The sequence below is a fragment of the Phodopus roborovskii genome, unplaced genomic scaffold, assembly GCF_943737965.1.
Source record: "Phodopus roborovskii unplaced genomic scaffold, PHOROB, whole genome shotgun sequence".
In the NCBI taxonomy this organism is placed as follows: Eukaryota; Metazoa; Chordata; class Mammalia; order Rodentia; family Cricetidae; genus Phodopus; species Phodopus roborovskii.
In genome coordinates, this window is record NW_026126540.1 from 16,985,617 (window position 1) to 17,011,320 (window position 25,704).

At 40.1% G+C, this 25,704-nt stretch overlaps 2 protein-coding genes across 2 annotated transcripts; one reads left to right on the top strand and one right to left on the bottom strand.

Annotated features, from left to right (window-relative positions):
• Positions 1-568: 568 nt before the first annotated feature.
• On the top strand, positions 569-7,798 carry Fga (fibrinogen alpha chain). Its single transcript, XM_051199024.1, has 6 exons — positions 569-667; positions 2,749-2,871; positions 3,290-3,473; positions 4,374-4,519; positions 5,013-6,135; positions 6,882-7,798. Exons 1-6 carry the CDS (start codon positions 614-616, stop codon positions 7,595-7,597), a joined length of 2,346 nt encoding a protein of 781 aa, XP_051054981.1. The 5' UTR covers positions 569-613; the 3' UTR covers positions 7,598-7,798.
• Positions 7,799-16,068: 8,270 nt separating this feature from the next.
• On the bottom strand, positions 16,069-23,587 carry Fgb (fibrinogen beta chain). The gene is made up of 8 exons (XM_051199041.1): positions 23,448-23,587; positions 20,448-20,639; positions 19,791-19,974; positions 18,706-18,933; positions 18,067-18,180; positions 17,593-17,718; positions 17,060-17,345; positions 16,069-16,459 (listed from the first exon to the last, which is right to left on the bottom strand). Exons 1-8 carry the CDS (start codon positions 23,526-23,528, stop codon positions 16,228-16,230), a joined length of 1,443 nt encoding a protein of 480 aa, XP_051054998.1. The 5' UTR covers positions 23,529-23,587; the 3' UTR covers positions 16,069-16,227.
• Between the last annotated feature and the right edge of the window lie 2,117 nt (positions 23,588-25,704).

The window sequence follows — 25,704 nt, forward strand, 5'->3', positions numbered from 1 at the left end:
AGGTTGCCATTGCCCTCCCTCTTTAAATGAGGACACTGATTCACAAGGATGAAAAGTAAACTTCATACAAGAACAGAGCCAGGAAAACGGAGCTAGGATTGTGGAGGTAGGTGCTTGGCACCAGTGGCTGCTGTTAGACACTTGAGTGAGGGAAAACTATCTGTTTAACATAAGTTTACTGTAAGCTTTCAAGTCGTTTTGAAAGTAGGATGAACTCTGAATCCTACACACACAGTCAAATGTCATTGGTTAAATCTCTGTTTCACGGAAGTGACAGCCAGAATGCCCTCGCAACCCTCACCCTCCTTTGGGTGTGGAAATGGTTCATCTTTGTACCTTCAAAGTTCCCCACTTCCTGGAATGTGGAATCTTCCCCCCAACTGCTGGCTGCACAATCGAATGCTACCATTTGCAACAACTTATCAGAAGCAAACAAGCTGCAGAGCATTGAGCAAGAATTTCCGGGACACCAACATTATGGTCAGAGCAAAGGATGGCCTGTGAGCTTTGGCTCTTTGAGTAGGACAAAGGTGATGATTAACCCAGCCTCCTGCAGATTTAAGTAGGATGGGAGCTCTTTCTTTCAGCGGCAGTGCTCCTCATACTCGAAAGGATGCTTTCTCTGAAGGTTGCCTGCTTTGTCCTGAGTGTGGCCAGCACAGTCTGGGTATGTGCTCTCTTCTCTCACTGTCTGGTATTTCTCCTACAAGGAGTCTATCAGGTCTATTACATTAGATAGACTATTATATACCAGGTCTTCGTTCTACTATCTTCTTAGTTTTATAAATGGTAGGTCATGGAGGCAAATGCCTAGATGGGCTTGACAAATACACAGGGTAATGTGATGTCCAGAAAGGCCATAGCAGGGCATAATGAAAACATTGTCAAGGGAACCTGACATCTGTCACACAGGCTGACTCACCTGTCAGATTCCATCTTCCAACATGGCACTTTTGTTTGTCCTATGTTTTCATGGTGCTGGGGATCGATCTAGCATCTGGGCATGACAGGAAGCTTTCCACAGTGTAGCCAGATTGCCAGAGCCTGGTGAATGTCCCCACAGCTTTGTCCCTCTAAAGTCTGGAGACACCCTCCTAACAGGAAAAAAACACTTGGTACGAATTGTTCACTAACTTGTCATTTCTGGCTATGTGTCTGTGATGAGCAGCATGTTTCGGATTTGGTATAGCTGTTCTCTAGTTTTTTTGTTTGTTTGTAATGTTGAGGACTGGACCCAGAACTTTCTAGATGCTAACACACATTCTTCATCTGATCTACATCCCCAGCCCTAAAGGTAGTTATTCTATCTTTTTAAAGACATAAAATGAAGGTTTTCAAAGGCAAATGTATTACCTATGAAAAACCAAAGCAGATTCAGAAGGAATTAGTTGTGAGGCAGTGTGCTCTTCAGAAAGATTTGTGCTTTTTTAGATAACCTATAAATACTGGAATAATTTCCAAAATTAAAGACATAAAAGAAAGAAAGAAACCTAAATCAGTGGGCCTTCTGAAGCATTCTAATTTATGAAACATGTCAACTATGTCCAAGGAACTCAGTAACACCCTAATTAGTTACCCAGGGTACATATTATTTCAGTTTCCTTCTTGGCTTACCATTCATAAATCTTGATATCAGAGAGTAAAGAATAAAACATTTTTGTGGGAATAGAAATAAAATCAGCAGATAAGGTGATACTTATGGATATTTCATAGCTCTGTTATTTTCTTTATCTATTATTAGTTTATTCTATTCCTGTCTGCTTTATTATTGTATTATTTTATTCTGAAATGCAATTGAATTTACCATTATAGTTCTTATACAAAAGGATTCCACTTGTTCTTTTAAATGAATTGTTCTTTACTTTAATTATGATTATTAGGGTTATTTGAATTTTCACAAATGAGAATAAGACTGCACTGACTAATTATAGTATGAACTACCCCAACCTAAAGTAGTGACACTAAAACCTTTGCAAGTTATTAGTACAGACTGAAAATAATTAAAGTCTAAAAGCCATCTTCATCCATTAAACTATGCATTCTCGTTGAACAAAATGTTTTATAGTTCATCTGGTTTATAGCTGAGAAATTTTAACTCTGTATTTTTAATTATAAGGTGTTCAAAAATTGCTAGTTGCTGACTACTGCTTTAACTGTTTATTATAATTTTCATTTTGAATGGAAATCTACAATTGCAAGATTGTAGTTCAAAACACTGCCAAGTTTTAACTTCCTACACTTGTGTCCTTGATAAATGCTTGTCTGAATCATGGACCATCTCCAAAGGTTACCATAGAAACCTGACAGAGAAAGGGAGAGTAAGTTCAGGAGGACAGAGGTCTTCTCATACAAAAGAACACTTACAGGAGAAAGAACTAGAAATTTTCAACTATTTTTTTCTTCTATTGTCATAAAAGGAAGGAAAAAGATGAAATTTTAACTCATTTTGTTAATCATTTTTTTTGTTTAAGCCCCCTGGCATTTAGGAGGTGTTTATTGAGCATCAAACACAGTTTAAAAAAAAAAATAATCACATCCTGTGTCTCCTTTACTTCTCATAGTGACTCCAGAGAATAAATAGAATTTTCATTTGAGTGTAAGAAGATGACAGGCTGTGAAGGCAGGCAGCTTTGGCTTTTACCTCTGCCTTTTCTTCCTTGGGGCTGTGAGCATCACAATATCTCCATAACGCACATTATAATGGCTAACATTGTTGCTTGTGCTTCTTTTTTGGATGTTTCCTTGAAGGCCTCAGACACTGAAGGTGAATTTTTAGCAGGAGGAGGAGGAGTGCGTGGCCCAAGAGTTGTGGAGAAACAGCAGAGTCACTGCAGAGAGACAGACTGGCCCTTCTGCTCTGATGATGACTGGGTAAGCAGAGAGTGTGGTGAGCAGGGCTCCTTCCTTGTTGCACAAATAGTTACAGGTTCATTGAGTGGGTCCTAGAAACCTTTCCCCATCAGAGATAATCTAACGGTAACCTAGCTCCTTACATGCCAAAGTAGAGAGAGAAAATGGGAAGAAAACTAGTCCTAAGGCATTGTCTAGTTATCTCGGGTCTCTAGTGGGATAAACACACTGGATGCCTCAATACTGGGACTTCAGAATTTCCAGAGCCTCAATCAAGACTAAGTGAACTTTATACTGGAATTTCCCTATGGCTTCTTTACTAGTCCTCAGAGCTACTTTTAAGTCAGTGGATACTTGGAATTGCTGGGGAGGGGAAGCCTCAGATACAGTTTTAACAAAACTTACTAGTAGCCTTAATTTTCATGCCCTTAATTTTCAGAACCATAAATGCCCTTCCGGCTGCAGGATGCAAGGACTGATTGATGAAGTCAATCAAGATTTTACCAACAGAATAAATAAGCTTAAAAACTCACTTTTTGATTTTCAAAAGAACAACAAGGATTCTAATTCGCTAACCAGGAATATTATGGAGTATTTGAGAGGGGACTTCGCCAATGCCAACAGTGAGTGGGACATATTTGGTGTTCAGATTCTCTAGCAAAGTCAACAAACATCCTCAATGATAATGTTTTTCTGCAGCTACTGTGATTTCGTTCCACAGGACTTGTCATGGAAACCACTGAAAAGGTGGTGTACATCATTTCCACAAAGTTAGAGAAGTTAGCTTAGATTTTTAAAATCCCATACATTGAAAATAAGGAGAGGTTGACCAATCAAGTAGCTATTATGCTTGTGGCCTACAGTCAAAGTGTGTCAGAAGTCAAGGGACTTCTCAAAGATACAAATTAGACATCAGCTCCAGAGTCTGCTGAACCAATTGCATATTAAGATTTGAAATACAGGGCCATGCTCAGTCTCCCCCTGGGACTCACCAGGGCTAGGAAGCACTGTGGTCACCCTGAGCATGGAGAACAAGTCCATGAAAGTCCCAGTTCTTGTGGCCTTGTTTGCTTCCTTCTGTCTTCATGAAACACTGAAAAATTGAATGTAGTGCAGCAATAGATGGCAGGTGACTGCCCAAACTGTTTAGAAACTATTTTAAAGTTCCAGGTAAAATGAAAACCTCAACAGAAATATCTAATAATAGATTTGAGCCCCTTGAGTGAAGTTACAATCAAATCATTGGTCGTGCTCAAACTCACTGCTTACCGAACCTCAGTTTTAAAATTCCCAAGTATTTTCTTCTGGATTTCTAGTCCTGAGTAGGACAGTGTGACTAATACCCATGTATGGCTTTTGTATGAAACAACCCAATTAAGCCTGAAACTTGCAGATTGCATATCTAGAGAACAGACTAACAAGGAATAAAGTGTGGAGATATTTATAAGCAATTTCCTTTGAGGGAGGTGTTAATAAGAAAATCAGTCTGCAGCCACCTGAATACATTGCATTTTCTATTTCAGACTTTGATAACACATATGGCCAAGTGTCAGAAGACTTGAGACGCAGAATTGAGATCCTGAAGCGCAAAGTCATAGAAAAAGCACAACAAATTCAAGTTCTGCAGAACAATGTCAGGGCTCAGCTGATAGATATGAAACGCCTGGAGGTAGGCATGAGACTCTGACCCCAACCGCTTTGTCTTTGACTAAGAAGGAAAAGGAAGACACTTGTCTTCTGAATGTCTGCTAAGGTCATTATCCACCCAAAATAGGAGTGTCTCCACCACAGAGAAGACGGAAGTCCAGAGATGTGAAGGGGATTCTTGAAGGGTAAACAGTGTATTTCAGAAGAACACACTCTCTCCAGTCTGCCCATCACAGGCTGACACTTTGGCTGCTCTTCAGTGAGAGCTCCCACTCACAGAGATCTGTGCCTTTCTCTTGCCCCATTCAAATTCTAAAATGGATCCAAATAGCTCTCACTGTACAATCTCCCTGACCCTACACAGCTGCCAGGGAGGATGCCATGATAAGTGAAAGATGAAGTGTAGGACTGATTTTTCTGGTAGTCAAAGAAGTGAAACCCGTTTCCAAAATCAATTACCAGGAACCCAGCTATCTCAATTGGCATAATTCGTTTTTCTTTCTTCCTCTCTGTAGGTGGACATTGATATCAAGATCCGCTCTTGCAAAGGCTCCTGCAGCAGGGGTGTAGCCCGTGAGATAGATCTAAGGGACTATGAAGATCAGCAAAAGCAGCTTGAACAGGTCATTGCTAAAAACTTGCTTCCTTCAAAAGACAGGCAGTACTTGCCAGCGATAAAAATGTCTCCAGTTCCTGACTTGATTCCCGGAAGTTACAAGAGCCAGCTTCAGGAGGCCCCTCCAGAGTGGAAGGCTTTAACAGAAATGCGACAGATGAGAATGGAGCTGGAGAGGCCCGTGAAGGGTGGGGCTTCACATGGCCATTCTCGAGGTGATTCTCCAACATATGGAACAGGGGCAGAGGCCGAAAACCCTACCAACCCTGGACCTGGTGGATCTGGGTATTGGCGTCCTGGGAGCTCCGGGCCTGGAAGTGATGGGAATCTGAACGTCGAGAACACAGAGTTTGAAGGAAGCTCTAGACCTTCAAGTTATAGGCCAAGTAGCTCAGGCCCTGGGAACCCCGTGCCTAGCAACCCTGACTGGGGTGAGTTTTCTGAGATCACAGGAAATAGCAACCCAGCAACAAAGAAAGAGTACCACACTGGTAAAGTGACCACCTCTAAAGGAGATAAAGAGCTCCTGATTGGAAACGAGAAGGTCACGTCCACTAGCACAAGCACCACACACCGTTCATGCTCTAAAACCATTACTAAGACAGTTACAGGTCCTGATGGTCGCCGAGAAGTGGTCAAGGAAGTTGTCACCTCGGATGATGGCTCTGATTGTGGTGGTGACATTGACCTAGGCATGACCCACGGTTTTGGTGGCAGGTTTGATGAATTTGCCCAAAGGTTCCCCGACCGAGCTGCCTTTTTTGACCATCACCTCGATTCACTCTCATCTAACTACAAAGAATTTGGCAGTAAGACACATGCTATAGGCTCTGATTCTGGCTTAGATTTAGGAGACCCGAGTTCCCATGTACCCGTGTATTCTTCCAGTGGTAAAACCTCAACTGTCAGAAAACAAGTCACCAAGAGCTACAAAATGGCAGACGAGGCAGGAAGTGAAACCCACCATGAAGGAGAGACTCGGACAACCAAGAGGGGCCATGCCAAAGCGCGTCCATCAAGAGGTATCCACACTTAATTTGGGAAGTTCCCCTGACCCCCTAGATTAAGTTAACCATTTCTGCAACGTGCTCATTAGGCATGCTGCACCTCTTTCCTAACCTTCTACAGTGCCTTTTTAAAATCATGCTTGTTTTTTGTTTTTGTTTTTTCTTTTATTATTATTATTATTATTTTGATCAGTTTTTCATGCTAGACTGTACGTTCCGAGGGGGCAGGGACTTTGTCGTGTGTCTATCTCTGTAATACCCAAATGCCTAACAGTGCAGTCATTTCTCAATAAATATATTTTAAATAAATGAACAAATTATTCTGAAACTCAATTCTGAGTCTGTTTAACCGAATTCATTCAAAATGTGTGCTACTGTGACATTCAACTCACTAACCATAAATTTTGTGTTATTTCGTCTCAGTTGACCTTTTAAATCAGGTTAAAAATTTGTTCTCATAGTATTGATCGATGGATGCTTAGCTACCTTTGATGACCATTTACTATTAGTATGTACAAGTGATATTTCAAATCCCTTTGAAGAAAGTTTGCACTTTGAAGACATAAGTATCTTTACCTGCTTAAAATTACATCTCAATGTATGTGTATCATTTTCCCACGGTAGGAGGGAGGGAAGGAAGGAAGGAGTGCAAACAGACAGGCAGGCAGGCAGTCAGTATCTATCCTTAATCTGGGGCAGTGCCTTTCTTTGTAAAGTAAAATGAGAGTAAGTTTGGCCAACCAGCTTAATTTTCTTTTTAGACTGTGATGATGTCCTCCATACACATCCTTCAGGTGCCCAAAGTGGCATTTTCAGTATCAAGCTACCTGGATCCAGTAAGAGTTTTTCTGTTTATTGCGATCAAGAGACCAGTGTGGGAGGATGGCTTTTGGTCCAGCAGAGAATGGATGGATCACTGAATTTTAACCGGACCTGGCAAGACTACAAGAGAGGCTTTGGCAGCCTGAACGACAAGGGGGAAGGGGAGTTCTGGCTAGGCAATGACTACCTTCACTTACTCACTCTGAGGGCCTCTGTCCTCAGGGTTGAATTGGAGGACTGGGATGGGGAAAAGGCATACGCAGAGTACCACTTCCGGGTAGGCTCTGAGGCTGAGGGCTATGCTCTGCAGGTCTCCTCATATCAGGGCACAGCTGGAAATGCTCTGATGGAGGGTACTGAGGAGGAGGAGGGGGAGGCAGAATACACATTACACAGCAACATGCAGTTCAGTACCTTTGACAGGGATGCTGACCAATGGGAAGAGAACTGTGCAGAGGTCTATGGGGGTGGCTGGTGGTACAACAGCTGCCAGGCTGCCAATCTCAACGGCATTTACTACGCAGGAGGCACCTATGACCCCAGAAACAATAGCCCCTATGAGATAGAGAACGGGGTGGTCTGGGTTCCCTTCAGAGGATCAGATTATTCCCTCAAGGTTGTTCGGATGAAAATCAGACCGTTGGTGGAACAGTAGCTGGAGAAGTGGGGAGTGGGGGCTCTGTTTTCTGTGTTTAGTTATTAAAGAAGAAAGAAAACGAAGAAGATGGAGTCAAGAATCTTCTCAACTTCTCACAAATACCGAGGTGCTATTTTATTGTTCTTTGTACTGTAGCTAAATGTAACTGAGATGTATTAGTGCTTTGGGTAATAAAATCATATATTTTTCACCTTTAAAGGCCTCTAATACCTCTATGAGTTTTACAACAAGGAAATACCAAGGAATATTCATTACATCGGGAAGAGAGAGCCAAACTGGAGCTCTTCTTGGCCATGATGAAGGGTGCTGATGGGGACCACAATGAAGAATGATGATTTAAACTCATCTCTTCTCAGACCCCCCAGTCACAGACCCATCACAAGTAGGGAAGTTAGTTCACACATTAGATTTTGCAGTCTTTAAGCTGACCTTTGGGCCCTGACTAAGTAGTGTCCTGTGCTTGCAGGTCACAGCTCTCGTCCACACTGTTTTGAGACAGGGTCTCTCACTGACCAGGGAGTTTGCCAGTTTCTCTAGACTGGCTAGTCCGTGAGCACCACAGATCTTATTGACGGGGTTACCAGGGTGGGTTGCTGCTCCTGGCTTTTTGTGTGGGTTGTTGGGGAGTTGCACATGGCAGGGTCTCTACTGACTAAGCCAACACCCAGGGCCATCAGTTTTTGCTGTTTCTTGCTTTTGTTTTCCCACTGTAGTGACTAGTGATGTAGGTAGAGAAGGAGCACTTAATCTACCCCCCACTCACTCCCCACCCCTGCCTCCACAGCAAATAGTGGCTGCCTGGACCTTCGAAAAGTCTCTTGCACTTGCTGTGAAATGCTACTCTTGCTTTCCAGGCACTCTCATGGCTTCTAAACTGGAGTTGGTTGAAAGAAACTCACCAGCCCTTCCCCATGCAAAGACCCTAAAGCCCAGTCTCTACTTATAAAAGAACCATTAAAAAAAAAAACAGTTCAATTTTCTTTATTATATTCACACTACCACCATTTTTTTCTGGCATGATGGTAACTCCAAATTCTACTCTTGGTTTGTTAACTGTACAAAAATGATATTTTAACTTTTACCAAGAATAAGTACTGAATTTGAGGCTTGAACTGGGTATGGGAGAGTATCACTGTTGAATACCTTCTAAAAACTCAGCTGCTGGTTTCAGAACACAGGGGTTGCTACTCATCACTTCTTGAGGAGGGGAAACTCCACTAATCTTTCCCTGAAGAACTGATAGGGAATGGACTCCTGGAACAACAGTGTTTGAGGAAGCAAGATATCACTAACTTCAAGGGTTAGAGGTTATTCTCTGGGCCAATTACCTGATTCGAATCTGAGAGAGAAGGACTACAAGATACAGCAAGTCAAGCACAATAAGACAGAGCCACCCATTCCCATTTGGGGGAGGAAGGGGGAAGAAATACTTATGAATTCCAATGTAATTCAAATCAACACACTGCTAAAACCTATGTTATAGAGGTTACCTGTCAGAGGTAGCCTATGCCACTGGGTAACCTCATGGAGCTAACCTATGCTATGGAGGTAATCTAGCAGTGCTACAGTAGCCTTGCAGAGTTCATATAGAAGATTCAGGAACCATGAATCAGCACCCTCAAAGGTGTCCCTCTTGAGCACCCTAAAATTGAAACTTTGAATGCTACTGTCATTTATCCATATGCACACTGAACACTCATGAAATTTGCTCAATCAAGGTGCCACTAGCCAGTCACTACAGGCCAATATCCATGACACATCCTAACATACCAAGCCTGACGAGGGTCTTGTATCAGTCTGAGTCACCATGACTATGTGTTTGCATGTACAATTTGAGGGGAAGATTATAGCATTTTAAATCCTTGGTGACATGGCAGTGAGCAGAAGCCTATAATTCTAGCACTCAGGAGAATTCATGCAGGTTCAAGGCCAGCCTGGTCTACACATCAAATTCCACATCAATTGGGGAGAGGGGTCTGTAATAGATGAAAGGTTCCCGAGCCTCTCTCACTTGATACAGACACACATAGCTTCCCTTTGAGCATCTTGAGAACAAAGCATGTATGTTTAAGTTTAAGCATTTGTTCTCAAACTTAAAGCCTGCTAAAACATTCATGAGCTGTAAGAACACACACTCATCTCTAACATATATGTAGATATCACCACCAGAGATTGCAGTTCTGACTGATATTAAACACACACTTGAAGTTAATAAAACCCACCCCTACCCACCCCATCTTTATGAAATACAGACTCAGAAAAGCCCGGTGTTAAAACAATGTAAGGCTCAATATTCTGGAAGCCTAAAGAACAGAAACGCCTGCAGGAACACTGACAGGCCTTTCTCAAGGAACACAGCATCTGTTATTGTTGTTCTGGGTAGCTAAGAAGCCCACTAAAGAGAATGGAATATGACTTAATGTTGCATCCCTAAACTGAGAAGTGTAAATTCAGTCATGCAAGCATCCTGCATTTTTAGCCATGTACTAAACTCCTTATCAGTTCTTTAGCAAACAGTAAGATGACTGCCTGCAGATGTTTTTTTCATCATAAAAATCAATATTAATGTGATTTTAATGTTTCTTGATCATCTATGAGATGGCTCAGTAGGTAAAGCTATTTGCTGCTGAGCCTGCGACCTGAACCCCATCTGGGAACAAACCAAGAAGGAGAGAACTGACTCACTCGGGTTGTTCCTGACTTTCAGAAATGCACACAGACATGTAGTAAATACACATAATATTTTAAAAAAGAATATTATAGAAATCTGAGTGATTTCTGGTATTAGAGATCTGAGTTAATAAAACAGCTCAGCAGGAAAGTGCTTGCCACATAAACTTGATGACCTCAATCTGATCCCAGGAACCCATGTCTATAATCCCAGCACTTCTACTGTGAGATGACAAGTAGTGACAGGAGACTCATTCAAATCCCCCTGATCCAGCTAGCCTAGAGTTGGCAGCATGGCAGAAATGAGAGAAAGACCCCGAGTTAACAAGAAGCATGGAGAGACTTTTTCTCAGACCTCTGCATACAGGTCATAGCATACTTGCCCTCATTCTCTCTCTCCCTCTCCCTCTCCCCGTCCATACACACACAGACACACAGACTCACACATGCACACATGCACGCACTCACACATGGAGAGAACAAAAAGTATTAAAACCCAGAAAAAAAACTATTCCTGTAAATAATCCTTTGAGGGAAAAAAAGCAGTTATTCAAAGGAAAAAAAAAAAAAAAAAACTACAAGAGTAGAGAAAATAAATCTAGATTAAAAGATAGGGAAAGCATGAAAGCTAAATGCCATTCACTTTTCATTTATTAGCATCGTTGGGCTCTTAAATTTTGTTTCCTTCAGCTCATGGTGTCCGAGGTGGAGAATGAAATCTACGGATTCTCCCCAAGCTGCTTTCCTAAGGCTTGAGAAAACACTGCCTTCAACAGCACAGGGCTATCCTGCTGTGCATAGTTCCCTTAGTTCCTTGGAGTCTGAGTCTCCTGCTTTCGGATACATGGGCAGTCCTAGTACTGCAGATCAACTAAGAAGCCAAACCAACAGAAGCAGCATTTAGCATCTTTTCCACTGTGTGGTAAGTGAAGAACACACCTAGAAAAATAATGTTCTAGGGGGTGGGATGCAGTGTGGAGGCAGGGAGACACAGTTCACATTGTGTTTCTATGGAAGTCAAGAGAAATGGTCTGCTGTTGCGCCCGTCCCCCCAGCGGGAAGAACGACAACAACAGGATTCTTCTCAAGCACACTTTATTGGGAGCTCCAAGCTGAAAGAGAGAAAGACTGAAAAAGAGAAGGAGAAAGACCCGACCCTACAGAGCGCCAAGCTTATATACTCATGATGATGTGGACATGCAGCGTTATCTGATTGGCTTAGGTCTCATGGACGATTGTGGATCACCCAATCGGGATAGGTGAGCAGCCATCTTAGGATAACGTCACAATGTTCATGCGCAGACAATTAGGCATGTGCAGACGATTAGGATACAAGAGCAATAAACAAGCTGACGTGGCAAAGCCTGACGAAGCCAACGTGGCCAGGTGGCTTCCCACAGTCTGCCACATATAATGTGAGATTTCAATGCACATTTATAGAAAAAAAAAATTTCAAATACCATTTCCGTAAAGAAAAGTCTCAACCCTTTGTGGCTGAGTTTCATGTTTATCGAACCTCACTTGCTTAGAAACTACCTGTTGTCTTGAAAATAAATCTACTTCTACCTTCTTATTCCCAAACTGGGAGACAGACAACCAGCTAGCCAGCCAAATGCACACACACACACACACACACACACACACACACACACACACACACACAACATACACAGTGAGAGAGAGACAGAGACACACAGAGAGAACAATAGGAAACAAAATACAAAATCAAGTTTTGATGGCCTCATTTGTTCTAGGTTGCTTTAAAGAATATATAGCAAGATAAACAGATCACTGTCTTCAAGTCTTTCTAAAGTGATAAGACAGGTCATGAAATAAAAAATAAAAGCCACACTCCAACCAAAGCCAGGTAACCCCAGTCCCTGGACAACCCCCTACTATCTAGATCAGGTTGGCCTGTAGGCATGTGGGGTGTGTGTCTTTATTACATTAATTGATGTGAGAAGACAGAGTTCACAGAGAGTGTCACCATTCCCTAGATCTGGGTCCTGGGCTGACTTAAAAAGAAGAGAGTGAACTAATTACTAGAAGCAGAAGCATGCATGCATTCACTTTCCTCTGCTCTTGACTGTGATTGTGATGTGACTGTTTTTAGTTCCTGTCACCTTGGCCTCCCTGTTGAGACAGACTATAACCAGTAACTGTGAGGACCCCAGAAGCTGCTTTTTGTCAGAGTGTTTTACTGTTTTATTATAACAACAGAAAGACACTTAGACACTTAGCATTTGATGAGAAATTTGGGGTTATAGATGTTTAGTTAGTAGCCATGGAAATAATAAAAGCTCTCGGTTGATGACAGGCTTTACACAAAAACAATTTCTGAGATAAACTTGATTTATTTGCTTATTTATGCATTTGCTATCTTACTGATAGTTGGGGATTTTTGTTTGTTTGTTTGTTTGTTTTTTGAAACAGAGTCTCTCTAAGTAGCTCTGGCTGTCCTGAAGCTCACTATGTAGACCAGCCTGGCCTTGAACTCACAGATGTACCTGTGTCAGCCTCCAGAGTTGCTGGGATTAAAGGCATGGGGTACCACACCCAGCATGACAGATTGTTTTTAATCGAGTGCCTTATAAATCTCAAACAAAGAGAAATATCCTTAACTAACAGAAGGCAAGAGCAGGCAGGGCCTTAAGTATCACAGAGGGAAGTGTTGCAATAAGGAATTTGCACCTGGGAAAGAAGAGTTGATTTAATTACTACACAAAAACTGGGCACTATGTCTTTCACTTTATGTAAAGGCAAGTAGATTTAAAAGCACTGCCAGATTTCCTGTATAATGGCTGAGGGGAGGTTTAGCTGTCCATCAGCTCATTGCTGAAGGTGGGTGATGGTGATTGCAACAGAGTACAAATATTTGCTAAGTTCACCTTTGACTCAGCCACGAGGTTACTGACTCTAAGGTTGCATGCCTACACAAGTAGTTGCAAAACTCTGCTAGGCATCTCCTTTGGAGAGATCCAGCTCACATAGGGAACAATCACTGGGCATGGGTGAAGGACGCAGGGGTATTCATTAAACTGGTCCTGAATTGCTGTTATGTCTGAGCCTTTGAAAATAAAGTGTTAAAGCAAGAAATAAATATAGTCTGAACAACAAACTGTAACATGCTACTCTTTGACCACATTTGCCCTAGAAGAGACAATGATGTGATAACTTTAAACTCCAATAGACTCCAAAAAAGTTTAAAGTCCAACTGAGAGAGTCACATGAGCCTGACGGGTAAAATGATTGTTACCTGATTTTTGGCCTTTGGAGGCCTGTGAAGCCCAAGTCCCCTCTTATACATAAGCAGTTGGTCACCCATGAAGTCATGGCAGCTTCAAGGATGACTATGTGCTCAGAAGTGCTCCGTGGTCATTGTATCAGAGTAGCCCTAGGTGAGAAGTATGAAAAGAGCCTCTAGGAAACATAAACAGATTGGCAATTCCAAAATCCAGCTAGTGCTCAAAAACTCCTGAGTGTGTTTATTGAAAAGCAGGGAAATTTTTAGAAGAAAAAAAGGTTAGTACTTGCAAATCTCTTTATTTAAGAAGCCTATAGATTGAGCTGGGTCTGGTGGCCCAGGCCTTTAATCTCAATGTGACTTTCTAGATAGATTTGCACATGACAGTTTATGCAGGAGGCACCTACTTTTCTGCTCTTTGACTGCTGAAAAGGACCATCAGATCTGATCTCTGTTTGCTTGGTTAAGCTGTGCCTTTACTTTAGGCTCCAGGGACTTATTCTGCCCCCACTGTTTGCTTAAGGGATAGAGCAAAGGTCTGAGCATCATGTGTTTCCACCTTCCTTAACTTACTGAACTTTTGTACTTTCAAAATTCTACCTCTGTGTGTGTGTGTGTGTGTGTGTGTGTGTGTGCTCACATGCGTGCACACATGCAGGTGTATCTGTGCTAGAAAAAAATGTATAAACACACACACACACACACACATACACACACACACACACACACACACACACACACACACATATATATACATACATACACTATCCAAGGCATTGGTAATTCTTGTGGTTTATTCATTGAATGTTTACAAAAATTACAATTGGCCTATTCTGGAATCAAATGTTGAAAAAAAAAAAGCTTCTTGGGGAATCAACACCAACAGCCCAATGACAGGCATTCACTGCTAAAATGTGAGCAATTTCCAAAGGCTTTCAGAAAGTTCTAAGAGTAAACAGTGACTGGAGTGACTTGGGGATTCAAAATCAACAGCAACTTTTCAGATTGTGTTGGCGGAAACTCGCTGCTGGGCCTGGCCACTGACACAGGAGTGCAGGTAGTTCTTCAAGACCTTAACTTTTGGTGTTTGGACATTTTCTTTCTTTTCTTTTTTTCCCAGGAGTGGGAGTGTTGGATCACCAAATTAATCATATTTTCATTTTTTTGAGGAAGTCTAGTTTTGTTCACTGGCCTATTTATATTCTCACTAACAACAAGATGGTCGTCCTTGTGGAGAGGAGAAAGAGGGGAGATTTTGACATATGAAGTTATACTAATGAGGAAGTTCTAGAGCTCCCCTGTAGAGAGAAATACAGTATCATGCACTTAAAGGTGACTTCCTGTCAACTGTTGGTAGACAATGAAACAAAATACAAAGACACTTTAGTGAAGTTTAGGAGACTATAGGTGTGATAGCACCATGTGGGTGAGGGGCATGTATGTGCATGCATGTGAGCAAGTATGCAGTGTAGAGATTTGGTTTTAGTGTGACTATGTACAAACATGTGTAGACAGGTTTTTGTTTGTTTTGTTTTGTGTATGTGTGGAAAATGTAGGTTTGTAATGAAAGGGACAGGAGACAGTAATGGGAGATATTAATGATCAGTCTTGCTTCCAAGTGTGGAATTTGGGTACAAAGCATTCAGACACTGGTAATAAAGAGCTAACTTTGGGAAGGCAGATAACTTGACAGAATTGTCTGTTGTTTGGGCAATGTAGAAAATAACAGAGTAGCAGGTGTGGCATAGACTGTGATGGATATAATCTATGACCATAAGGCTTCAGGGTAACCATCTACAAAAACAGCAGTGTGAGGATGGTAGACAACCTCATCCACCGCTTCCTTAGGAGACATGATGAGGACTTCATCTAATTGCTTGCTAGAACTCTGGCCATGGTCCTCTTGAGAGGCAGAACAGTCATTATCCCCTGGAACACTATGCCATTTGACTCTTCTTATGGTCAATGCCATCTCAGTAGACATCTAAGACTGTGTAAATACTTTCCTGCCCTACAAATTCAAATCCTGACAACATGGACCACAAAATACGAAAACAATAATTTATGACAACAGGGACTGATTTTTAGGAAATAAACCTGTTAGAAAGAGGTTTTTGTTGTTTTGTTTGGTTTGGATTTTTTTTTTTGCAAGATACCTTACAAAATAAAATAAATAGGATTTTGAAACCAGATTTATAAAGATTGGCTTTAGTTTGTGTACTACTTTTTTCCAGCAGGAACAGACAGATGATGCTTAGCCTGAAAAGCTTTGTAGTCAGCTGGCGTCAACTGACTCTTATTTATTACCATCCTTTTGGTAGTTCTCTGGAGGAAAGGTAAACAAACACTAGAAATGAGTGTTCACTACAGTGAAGACCTGACTCCAGACCCTATATCAGGAGGATGAAAGCCCCTATAACCCCAGCTCTGGGAGAATCTGACCCCTCTGGCTCCTGAAGGCCCCTGCACTTGTGATGCACATATCCACACACATTCACATAATTAGAAATAATAAAAATAAAACTTTAAAATAAAAAGAACACAAAAATCTATATGCTGTTTTCAATGTCTTTATCCCATACCTTCCCCCCAAACACACAATCAACCATTGTTTGCGGTTTTAGTGGATATAATGTATCAAAGAAAATTCCAACAACATGATGTAAAAAAAAAAATGTCACACATAGAAGAATAAAAGTCTACATTTGGGGATCTATTGCTGTGGGAAGAAGGGCCTGATCTTCATAGACATCTTCCTCATTGAGTACCACGATCCCTTCCAGTTCATCCACACCACACCATCATCTGTGCCATGCTTGGACATGTCCCAGCTGTAAAGACCACCCCAATAGTATCTGCCATTGGGATTGGCTGCATGGCATCTGTTATACCACCATCCGCCACCATCTTCTTTTGAGCACTGTTTGCTCGGATCTGAAGCTAACCTGAAAGGAAATGAGTCTGAGTTATGATACACACAAGGACCACTGTCAATTCAGTTCTTTAGATCGAACCCACACAAAAGTACTGTGCTCAGCTGAATATGGTACTCTTTCCCTTGAGTCCTATATGTAAAGCTCAAGCACAGCAAAGGTCTTCTCTGTCCCCTAGCAAGAAAGGAAAACAGCTGGGCCTGTCTGGTCTAATCATGAAGGGCAGACTTGTTCTATTCTAACCTGATACTGTAGTATGAGAGATTCTACGATGTGAAATGATAATTTCTGTAGATACATTAGTGAATACATGTACACACATGCACAAAACTCAAGGAGTTGTAATCTAGTTGTTGTTCTCTCTTTGAGTGGTTGTCTGGCTTTGTGTAAATTTATATCTCTAAATTTGATCTGGAAGATGACATTGATGATGCCTGCCTTGCAGCTGGGATGCTTTCAACAAATACGTAGGGATTTTAGGACAGGGGCTGCCTGATATGCTTTAAGTACCCAAGTATGGGCAAGTTGTTCATAACGTTAGATACATTCATGATGCTGAGTAATGGTATTAGTGGGGACTTTTAAAATAGGAACAGAGACTACAGTGCTTACCAGCCGTCGTTGTCCCTGTCATATGTGCTGAAGAACATGCCATTGTGGATGGTCATGGTTCTGTTTTCCCCTGTCAGCTGAGAGGCTCCGTCCATGAGGGCATTGCCAGCAGTCCCTTTGTACTTGTTCACTGAGACTTGGTACTTGCTAGCCTCGTTCTGCACTGTGAACCCTCCATAATGTGCCTTCACTTTGTCTCCTTTCCAGTCCTCCATTTCGATCAGAAGTTCCGTGGGTCCCATCCTGGTAAGCTGGCTAATCTTATCATTCCCAAGCCAATATTCACCTGGAGCAAAATAATGTAAAATATCAGCAAAAAAATGAAGCCTTGGCCAACCAAGCACTACCTATCTACCATATCTTTAGTCCCCAAATTTAATTTTTACCTTTATTTATTGTGTGTGTGCATGTGTGTAGGTAAATTCTTATTAGCATCCTAACAATCTAAAAACAGACCCCCATCCTTGATGTTTTTAATGGGAAAAAAAACTCACTATACTAGAAGAAGTTTATTTTGCAGTCAAAGTCTTTACCTGGCAAGCCACAATATTTCTTTCCATCAACATTGGTTGCAATATTTCCAAATCCTTGCTTGTATGGGTCCCATTTCCTGCCAAAGTCGACACTGCCATCCTGACGGTTCTGTATGACTGTCCATCCTTTAGTCGACAGAAGTAAAATTAGTCTAAGGTAACCAGTAATAACATCACTCTGAAAGGAAAGTCTGAACCCATTGCCCATTTGTTTTATTTTATACTTGCTTATGTCTGATTCTCTAAGTACCTATAATAAGGAAATAAGCATGAGGGGAGAACTCTTAACTATTTAGAAATGCCAAGCACTGCATGCCACCTTAATACATGCATCAAGGATCTTTTAAAGTATTTCTAATACCGGATTGAATTTCAAATCACATGGCTCCTTGCCAGCTGTGTTGTAGCAGAGCTTTGTTTCCCAACATCCAGGATAGTTACAGACTATCAGGTCAGTCACTGAGGAGTGCTTACCTCCATTTTCTGTCTCCATGTCACAGAAGACTCTGTATGGCTTGATGGATGTGTCAGGCTGAATGAGATACATTTCAGATGTCTCCCCTCCTTTTCTAATGATCTCCTCACATTCTGTAAAAATATAATGCTGCATTAGCTTCGAGGACAGTAACACAGTCTCCGGCTACTCATGCTTGAATAAAACTGACTACACTGCGTACAAAGAACTGAATTATCACATACAGTTGAGAATACTGTTCTATGGTTGGACCTTCTTTTCATGAAAATCAAACTAAATTTTGAAGAATTCTATCAAATGAATTATAAATCTCCCTTTATCTTCCATCGCTACAAATGGAGCACACAGGACTAGGAAAGCCTCCATGGCCCTGTTATCTGTGTATGTCACATGCATACACACATTAGAGACCCCTGGGACCTCCATCCTCATTATAGTGGATGCTACTAAGCAGAACTGGGCAGAGTCATCACCCAAGACAGAACACCACAAGCCAAGGATACAACCATAATATGCTAGAATAACCATTATATTCTGTCAGGGAAAAGTTCCTCTGTTCACTCTCTAGTCCTTGTGTTTAGAGAATGTTAGGTCTGCTGGAACTCTGTGCATTGTGCATCTATTTACCGACTAGTTACCTTTGCCAGACACCACAGGAATGTTGCAGCTGACAGTGCATGGCGTGCGACAGTATTCCATCTGAGCTGAGATGTCAGATTCTAGTTTTTGTATTTTGCTTCTCAGATTCTCCAGGATAGAACGGAGCACACGAAGATTAAGGGGGATATTATCATTCACAGTTTCATCAATATATAATCTCTGGTCTTCCAGAATGGAGGAATACTCATTTATGACATTTTCATTATCTAAAAAAACAAAATGAGGTAGGAATAGTCAGCATTTTTGCTTACAAAAGTATATCTAACTATATAAATATGATTTTTCTGAGAACAAATGAATAGATTTTGAGGCATCATGAAGCAATCATGACTGTTGAATTAAGAGGTATTATTTGTTTCATGGCATATATAAATTGGTATACAGCCCTACTGCTACTCCAGAGATTTGCCCTGGGTACAAGCTAGAGATCATATTTGGTAACAAATACAACAAATTGTGCCTTTCTTTGGTCAGCAGTATTTGAATGTTCCATCTCAACAGGTAACATTATAGAGCAGAGGCACTTGTCACTTGCAAACCCCACCTACAGAGCTTTGGGATTTGCAAGAACATTTCAGGATTCTTTCATTCCTAAATAGACACTGGGGTGTGTTTCTCTGAAAAGCCTGTGCCATGCTGTCACCCCAACTTGTTCCTACCCACGGGGTCCATAGCCCTCAAGATTCATATGCCAGATGTCACTACTCACAGGTTAGTTATATCACACTGACCATTCTCACATTCAACACCTCAAGTGTCAAATTACAAACATTAAGTTTTTATTCTATGCATATTACCTTCTGAGTCACATGACAGATATCTAACAGAAACTAAGACACCGTAGTGACATTTCTCATAGAAAGTCATTGTAGCACCAAGACTAACACTTGTCTGGCAAACTGAAGATGAAAATGTCTAGGGAGGACCCAGGGTAAGCAGGAACAGAAATAAATAAGCACAGGAGCTGGTTAACTTCAGATGTTTAACTGCACACAACTGTATATCCATAGTTAACAGTTTCAATGTTTTAAATGAGTCAGGTAGAAGCTCCCAGTATGTCTACCTTTAGCTTGTGCCTGTTTCTTTTTCCACATGTCTTTTAGGAGAGTCAGGTACTGGAAGGTGGTGGTGGAGGTCTCAGAAATAGACTGTATGTTGCCATTTAACTCAGCAACACTGGCCTTGATTGGCCTCTCCTGGTTTATCAAAGTCTGTTGCAGCTGACACCCTGTAGGACACAACACTCCCTGTAAATGAAGAAAGTAGCTGGCATTAGAGTATGGATATTTGTTTAAAGTATACATTAGTGAAACTTTGGCGATCTCACAAATTAATTAAAAAACTTGATTTCATTTTCTTTATGGAAGAACAGAAACCTTAGAATTCTCAGCATACTCTTATAAAGAATAGAAATAGTCTTTACCACCGGGAAAAAAATGTAATCAATTTTTTTGAAAATGATTATGAAAATTTTATCCAGCCCAATGAAGGAAGCAGAAAAAGTACAAAAGAAAAGGCAATGTTCAAATACCCTTGTTTGTTATCCAAGAGTCGAATGAAGGAAGGGTGAGTTATTTTTTTTAAAGGACTCAATCAAGTTCATATTTTGAATTTTAATTCTTAAATAAGCAAAACATTGATGATAGAGATGTTGGTCCATGAAAGAATAAACTTTCTCTGCACAGGAGACCCACCCTACAAAAAGCACTAATGATCCTACCAGGTTTGGGTCGGCATGAAGACAGCCTCCTGCATCAGGGGCCTTTGTTTCGATTTTCGTCTTACTGGCAGCAACTTTGGCTGGACGGGCTCGATATCCACCTCCGCTGATAGGAGGTGGGGCAGGTCTCAGGCTAGGGGCCTCCTCCTTTCTCCTGTCAACTGGTCGATGACCACGGGCAATCAAGCCTTCCTATAGGAACCAGGCAGGAACACGACACAAGGTTAGAGAAGGTGTGAGAGGCTAACTGTTCGATCCTCTTGCTCTGTAACTGGGGCAGTACAAGCCTGAAGACTTACTACAAGGCTCTCTCTCCACTGGCTTGATCAGATTATTTGTGTAGGCCAACAACACACAACACTACTGCAAAAAGCTAAGGCAGTTTTATAAGGGGGGTTGGGTGGGAATAAGACAAAGCTACCCCAGATTGTGAAATTTAAACCTTGAAGCACACAGAAGTACTAGGAATCTAGATGGCCAACAAGAATAAATATTCTCAACCCACTGGTTAGTAAATAAATTACTATAATGGTTATTAATTATTTCCCCAACTTTCAACTTGTATAAACTGATTATTGAGCTGAGTCTAATATAATCATATTTGAGATGAGATGATCTTTTTAAAGAAAACTTACTAGTAAGTAATAAGGCAATAATGACTCTTAACATGTTACAAAGAATTGAGAAAGTGTGGGGTAAGGTACTGCTTGGGTTCAAGTCTTGACCTACACTTTGTGCAAGTTACTTTACTCATATCTTAGTTTTCTTATTCCTAAAATAAGGACAACCACAGCTTGTATCAGCCTTATAAGATTATAATGAAGATGAAATCTGTTTACCCGTGACATCCTCACAACTATATTTGGCTCATTTTAAGTTTTCATTATTATTTTCAGTGTAGCCATACATCAAAGATACTTCTGACTGCCCCACTGTTAATTCCTCTCCTAGTCTCAGTTTTCAACAAAATTATTTTTTAAATTGTTCTCCTGAAACTCCCCACATAATTTATCAAACAAGATGTTCTTCCCTTACTTAATTTCCAGAGATTATAGACGGTATTAAAGATTACTTGCTAACTTAAAACTCTTTAAGGAGATCCTTGAGTGGAAGAAATGCAATCAGAAACAAAGGTTTTGACTTGGATTGAATATGTTTATCATTTTTCATCACCAGTAATTTTACTCTGAAGGCTGTGTTTGCAGAGGAAGAAACCACAAAACCTGGAGCAATGGCTCAGCTCTCTTGCAGTCATGTGCATCCAAATCACTGTGTCTGAAAGTTTACTCTACTCATTAAATCACTACATTATTTTATATTTAGTGGGGTGGTGCAGGGATTGAAACCCTGATAGTCGGGCTGCAGATTCACTGGATTAATTACTGATTAAATCTCTCTCTCTCTCTCTCTCTCTCTCTCTCTCTCTCTCTCTCTCTCTCTCTCTCTGTGTGTGTGTGTGTGTGTGTGTGTGTGTGTGTGTGTGTGTGTAATGGGTAAACATTGAAGATGATATACATATTTCATATTAAAATAGGGTCCTTATCAGAGCTTGTCTGCTCTAACACAAATTTTGTGAAATGTGTTTTTGTTCACTACAAGTACAATACTACTGACAATGTTGTACACAGGTGACATTGATTGTCTGGCTTCACTAGAGAACGTGAATGACAAATACTGAAAGAACCAATGAGGACACAGGTTAGGAAAGAACACTCACAGAAATAACTAAAACCAGAAAACCCACATTGCAGCTTAATCTAAAGGATTAATTCATACGAACCTGAAAGCGCTTTTGAAGTAATTTATGGGAATGTACTCAAACACATCCTTTACATTTTTCCTTCCTAACCCTGACATTTTGTATTTGTGTGATCAAATAATCTGAATGCTTACATACTCTTTAATCCAAATGATTCATAGTAATCAAGCTCACTGCAGTATTAATGTGTATTCTGACTTCTATTGTAGATAATATACTACACAGGGCAAATTTCATCACGATACATTTAGTAATAAAATTTAAACTATTTTCTTATATACACTTCTAACCTTTATGCATCAAGGTATTACTACGTTGAGAAAACTAATACCTGGACTGGGTATGGTGGCTCAAGTCTGTAAGGCAATTAAAAAGCTTTGTCAAGCCAGGTATATTTTGCCTTTTATCCCAACCCTAGGGAGTTAGAGGCAGGCAGATATTATGAGTTCCTGAGGCCAGCCTGGTCTTACATAGAGAGTTTCAGGACAGCCAGGGCTATAAGTGAGACCCTGTCTTAAACAAACAAACAAACAAGTAAACAAACAAGCTGAGACAGGAGAACTGCCACAGTTTGAAGCTAGTCTGAGAGGCCAGTTTGATGCCGTCTCCAAAAAAAAAAATAATAATAATAATTAATAGATTAAATAAAAAAGAAAAGAAAAAGATAAGAGTAAAAATACTTCTACCAGTAAGAAAATTATGCTATATATTAACTAATGACAACAAAGATTACCTCTGTTATAATTTTTAATCTGAAAAACACAAAACTTTATTTTCTAATTTTAAAACTATAATTCTTACCCATATTCAATAACTTTTGCAGTTATATATTATCTTATTCATCAAAGAGCAAACAATCTAACATTTTTTTCTTTCAAAAGACTAACTTTGTACCATCATAGAACCTATAAATTAAAAAAAAATATCATTGTAATTGTAATAACGTGTTGCAAGAACTAAGTGAAAATTTATAGGCTTAGCACAAGACAGAAAAACACATTTCACCTTAATTAGGCCACCTTCACCCTGGAATAAAGGTGATTAAACCAGAATGTAATACATGGCTTGAGTTTCATAAATAGAATCCTGTGAAATATGTTGAAAGTCAGAGAGATCCCTGAAATTAATGATCCAGTGTGTAAGTACAACCAAAACTACCTTAATTTTACCCAAATTTAAGATACCATTATTTTATATTAATATTAATAGCAAAATGATAATATCCATTAAAAAAAAATCACCGAATCATCGTAGTCATCGTCAGCAGCTTGAGTTTGAACTGAGAAAACACACAAAAGCAGCAGCAGCCACAGACGCCTCATGGTTTTGGATTTTCGGAAATCCCAAGCAGTCAGTTGCCCTTTGACTGTAGACCTAGCTGGAAGCCTGTGGATCTTATATATAATGGGTCCTCTCCCAGGCATGACTTCAGAAATGGTTACCTCCCATTAGTTAATATTTGACCTTTTGGGTTACTTGTTGGCTGAACTGCTTTATCATTTGAGCAACATCTTCCCAGCAAGCTTTGTTTACCCTTCAGATGCCTAATGTGGACGCTCTTCAATTCATTGGATCAGGGGAAATGATGGGAAATGGGGGCATTCTGAAAAGAGCCTCATGTTGGAGGTCTCATAAATTGTCGTGATTGGTGCAGAAGTTCACAAAGGAAGTGCAAGAAAAAGTTTAATTCAGACAAAGCCGTTTGGCCTACTTAGAAGGGGCCCAGGAAAACAACAAACTCAGAAAAGAGATGCATGCATGCTCATGCCTTTCGGCAGTTTGTTCAACCACTTTTGAAAGAAACCAATGAAGTCAAGAGTTAGAATGTCATCAAGCTGTCCTCTGCATATTAGTCAGAATAATAAAACCACCATTTGTCTATTCAGTGATACATAAACATCAGGAAAAAATAAAAAGCCCTGGTGTCTCTTCTTTTTATGGCCTGACCAACTTTTGCATTTTGCCTTTTTTCAAAGGTTAAATTTTTTAATCAATTCTAAATACTATTATGATATTAGTAGACTGTAGATTCCCATATTAAGATTATCATCATAGTAATGTTAACATCTCATGTTATTAGTATATTATGTGTCTTATTTTGTGTTATATTTACATGAGATGGTATCATTTTAACATGTGAAGTCTTCATACGTCTCTTTCAATTATTATGACCATACAGTAAATGTGGCTTTTTTCATTTGTCATTTCTCATAAGCTGTCACTTCTGTGTTTCCTGCTCATTTGTTTGCAGTAGTAAGAACAAGAACTAGTCCACCTAAGTCACATGAAATCCAAAGTCAACAAGTCATGTTTCCAGCAAGTGGGTTGCTCAAAAGAATTTCTGGGTTTTGTATGGAAAGTGGAACATCCTCATAAACTTTACCAAAAAAGTTTTATTTAAAAAAAAGATAGGAAATGATCTGAATTTGGGTCACAAGAGTGTTTGAAACAATATTTTGAAAGAGAGACACTAAATGTCTTCTCTTCAGAGTACAGTATGTCAAATTCTTTTAACAGATTGTAGAAACAAAATCTGAGTTTAAATACAGGAAAATACTGATTCTTTCCCAATTTGTGCTTCATTTATCAGGATGAGTAAACATACTTTCAGATTCTTTTTACTTTACTTTTTCTTAGAAAAATGTACAATCTAACAGAAAAATCAAGTTTGGAAATATGTATTAATCAAAAAGAGATATTAGAATATACCTTCATATTATAATCAATAAGAAACAAATCTTAATGCTTAATGTCTGGACAGGTTTCATCACTGTGACATTTATATTTTTGTTGATTTTAAAAGAAATATATTGAAAAAGGTTAATCATGTTTTGAGATGTATGGTATGACTATATTTCCAATCTCTGACAGGTAACCTCCTAGTGATAGTGCTAATCATTGTATAACTCTGTGTATTTTTTAAGTATCTCTACATATATTCAAAGTAGATCTTGTTCAACATGAAAGAGGAACCACCTCTCCTTGCTGCTTAGGCTGGCATTCTGAGATTTAATCATCATTCTCCACATCATGCCTACAAGCCTTCAAAAAGACAGTGTGCTAGGGGATGGGAATACACTGAGAATCAAGGCAGGGACAGAGGGTGTTCAAATCATTAATCACAGAAGAAACATGTGAACTGGCCTTCATAGATACATGACTAGATGATGTTCTTTTGTCTTATTTAATTCTTAAAACCACTACCTTCTACAGATGATAGAATTGAGGCTCAGAGGTCAAGTCTACAGGCACAGAGGTGGCAGGTGATAGTACCAAACTTGACCAAGTCTGTCTAACTCAGCAGGCCATGCTTTTTGCACACTAAATCACACTTCCCAATGGAATACATGTGCAAACTATAACGTTTTACCTGTACCTTATGTTTGTCATTGTCGCTGTTTGGGGCCACCACATCTATGATTACTACAGTGTCTCTGATTGGCATGTTCATTCTTACTTCTTACTTTCATTCGTATGTTTCAGCCCAGTCTATAGTGT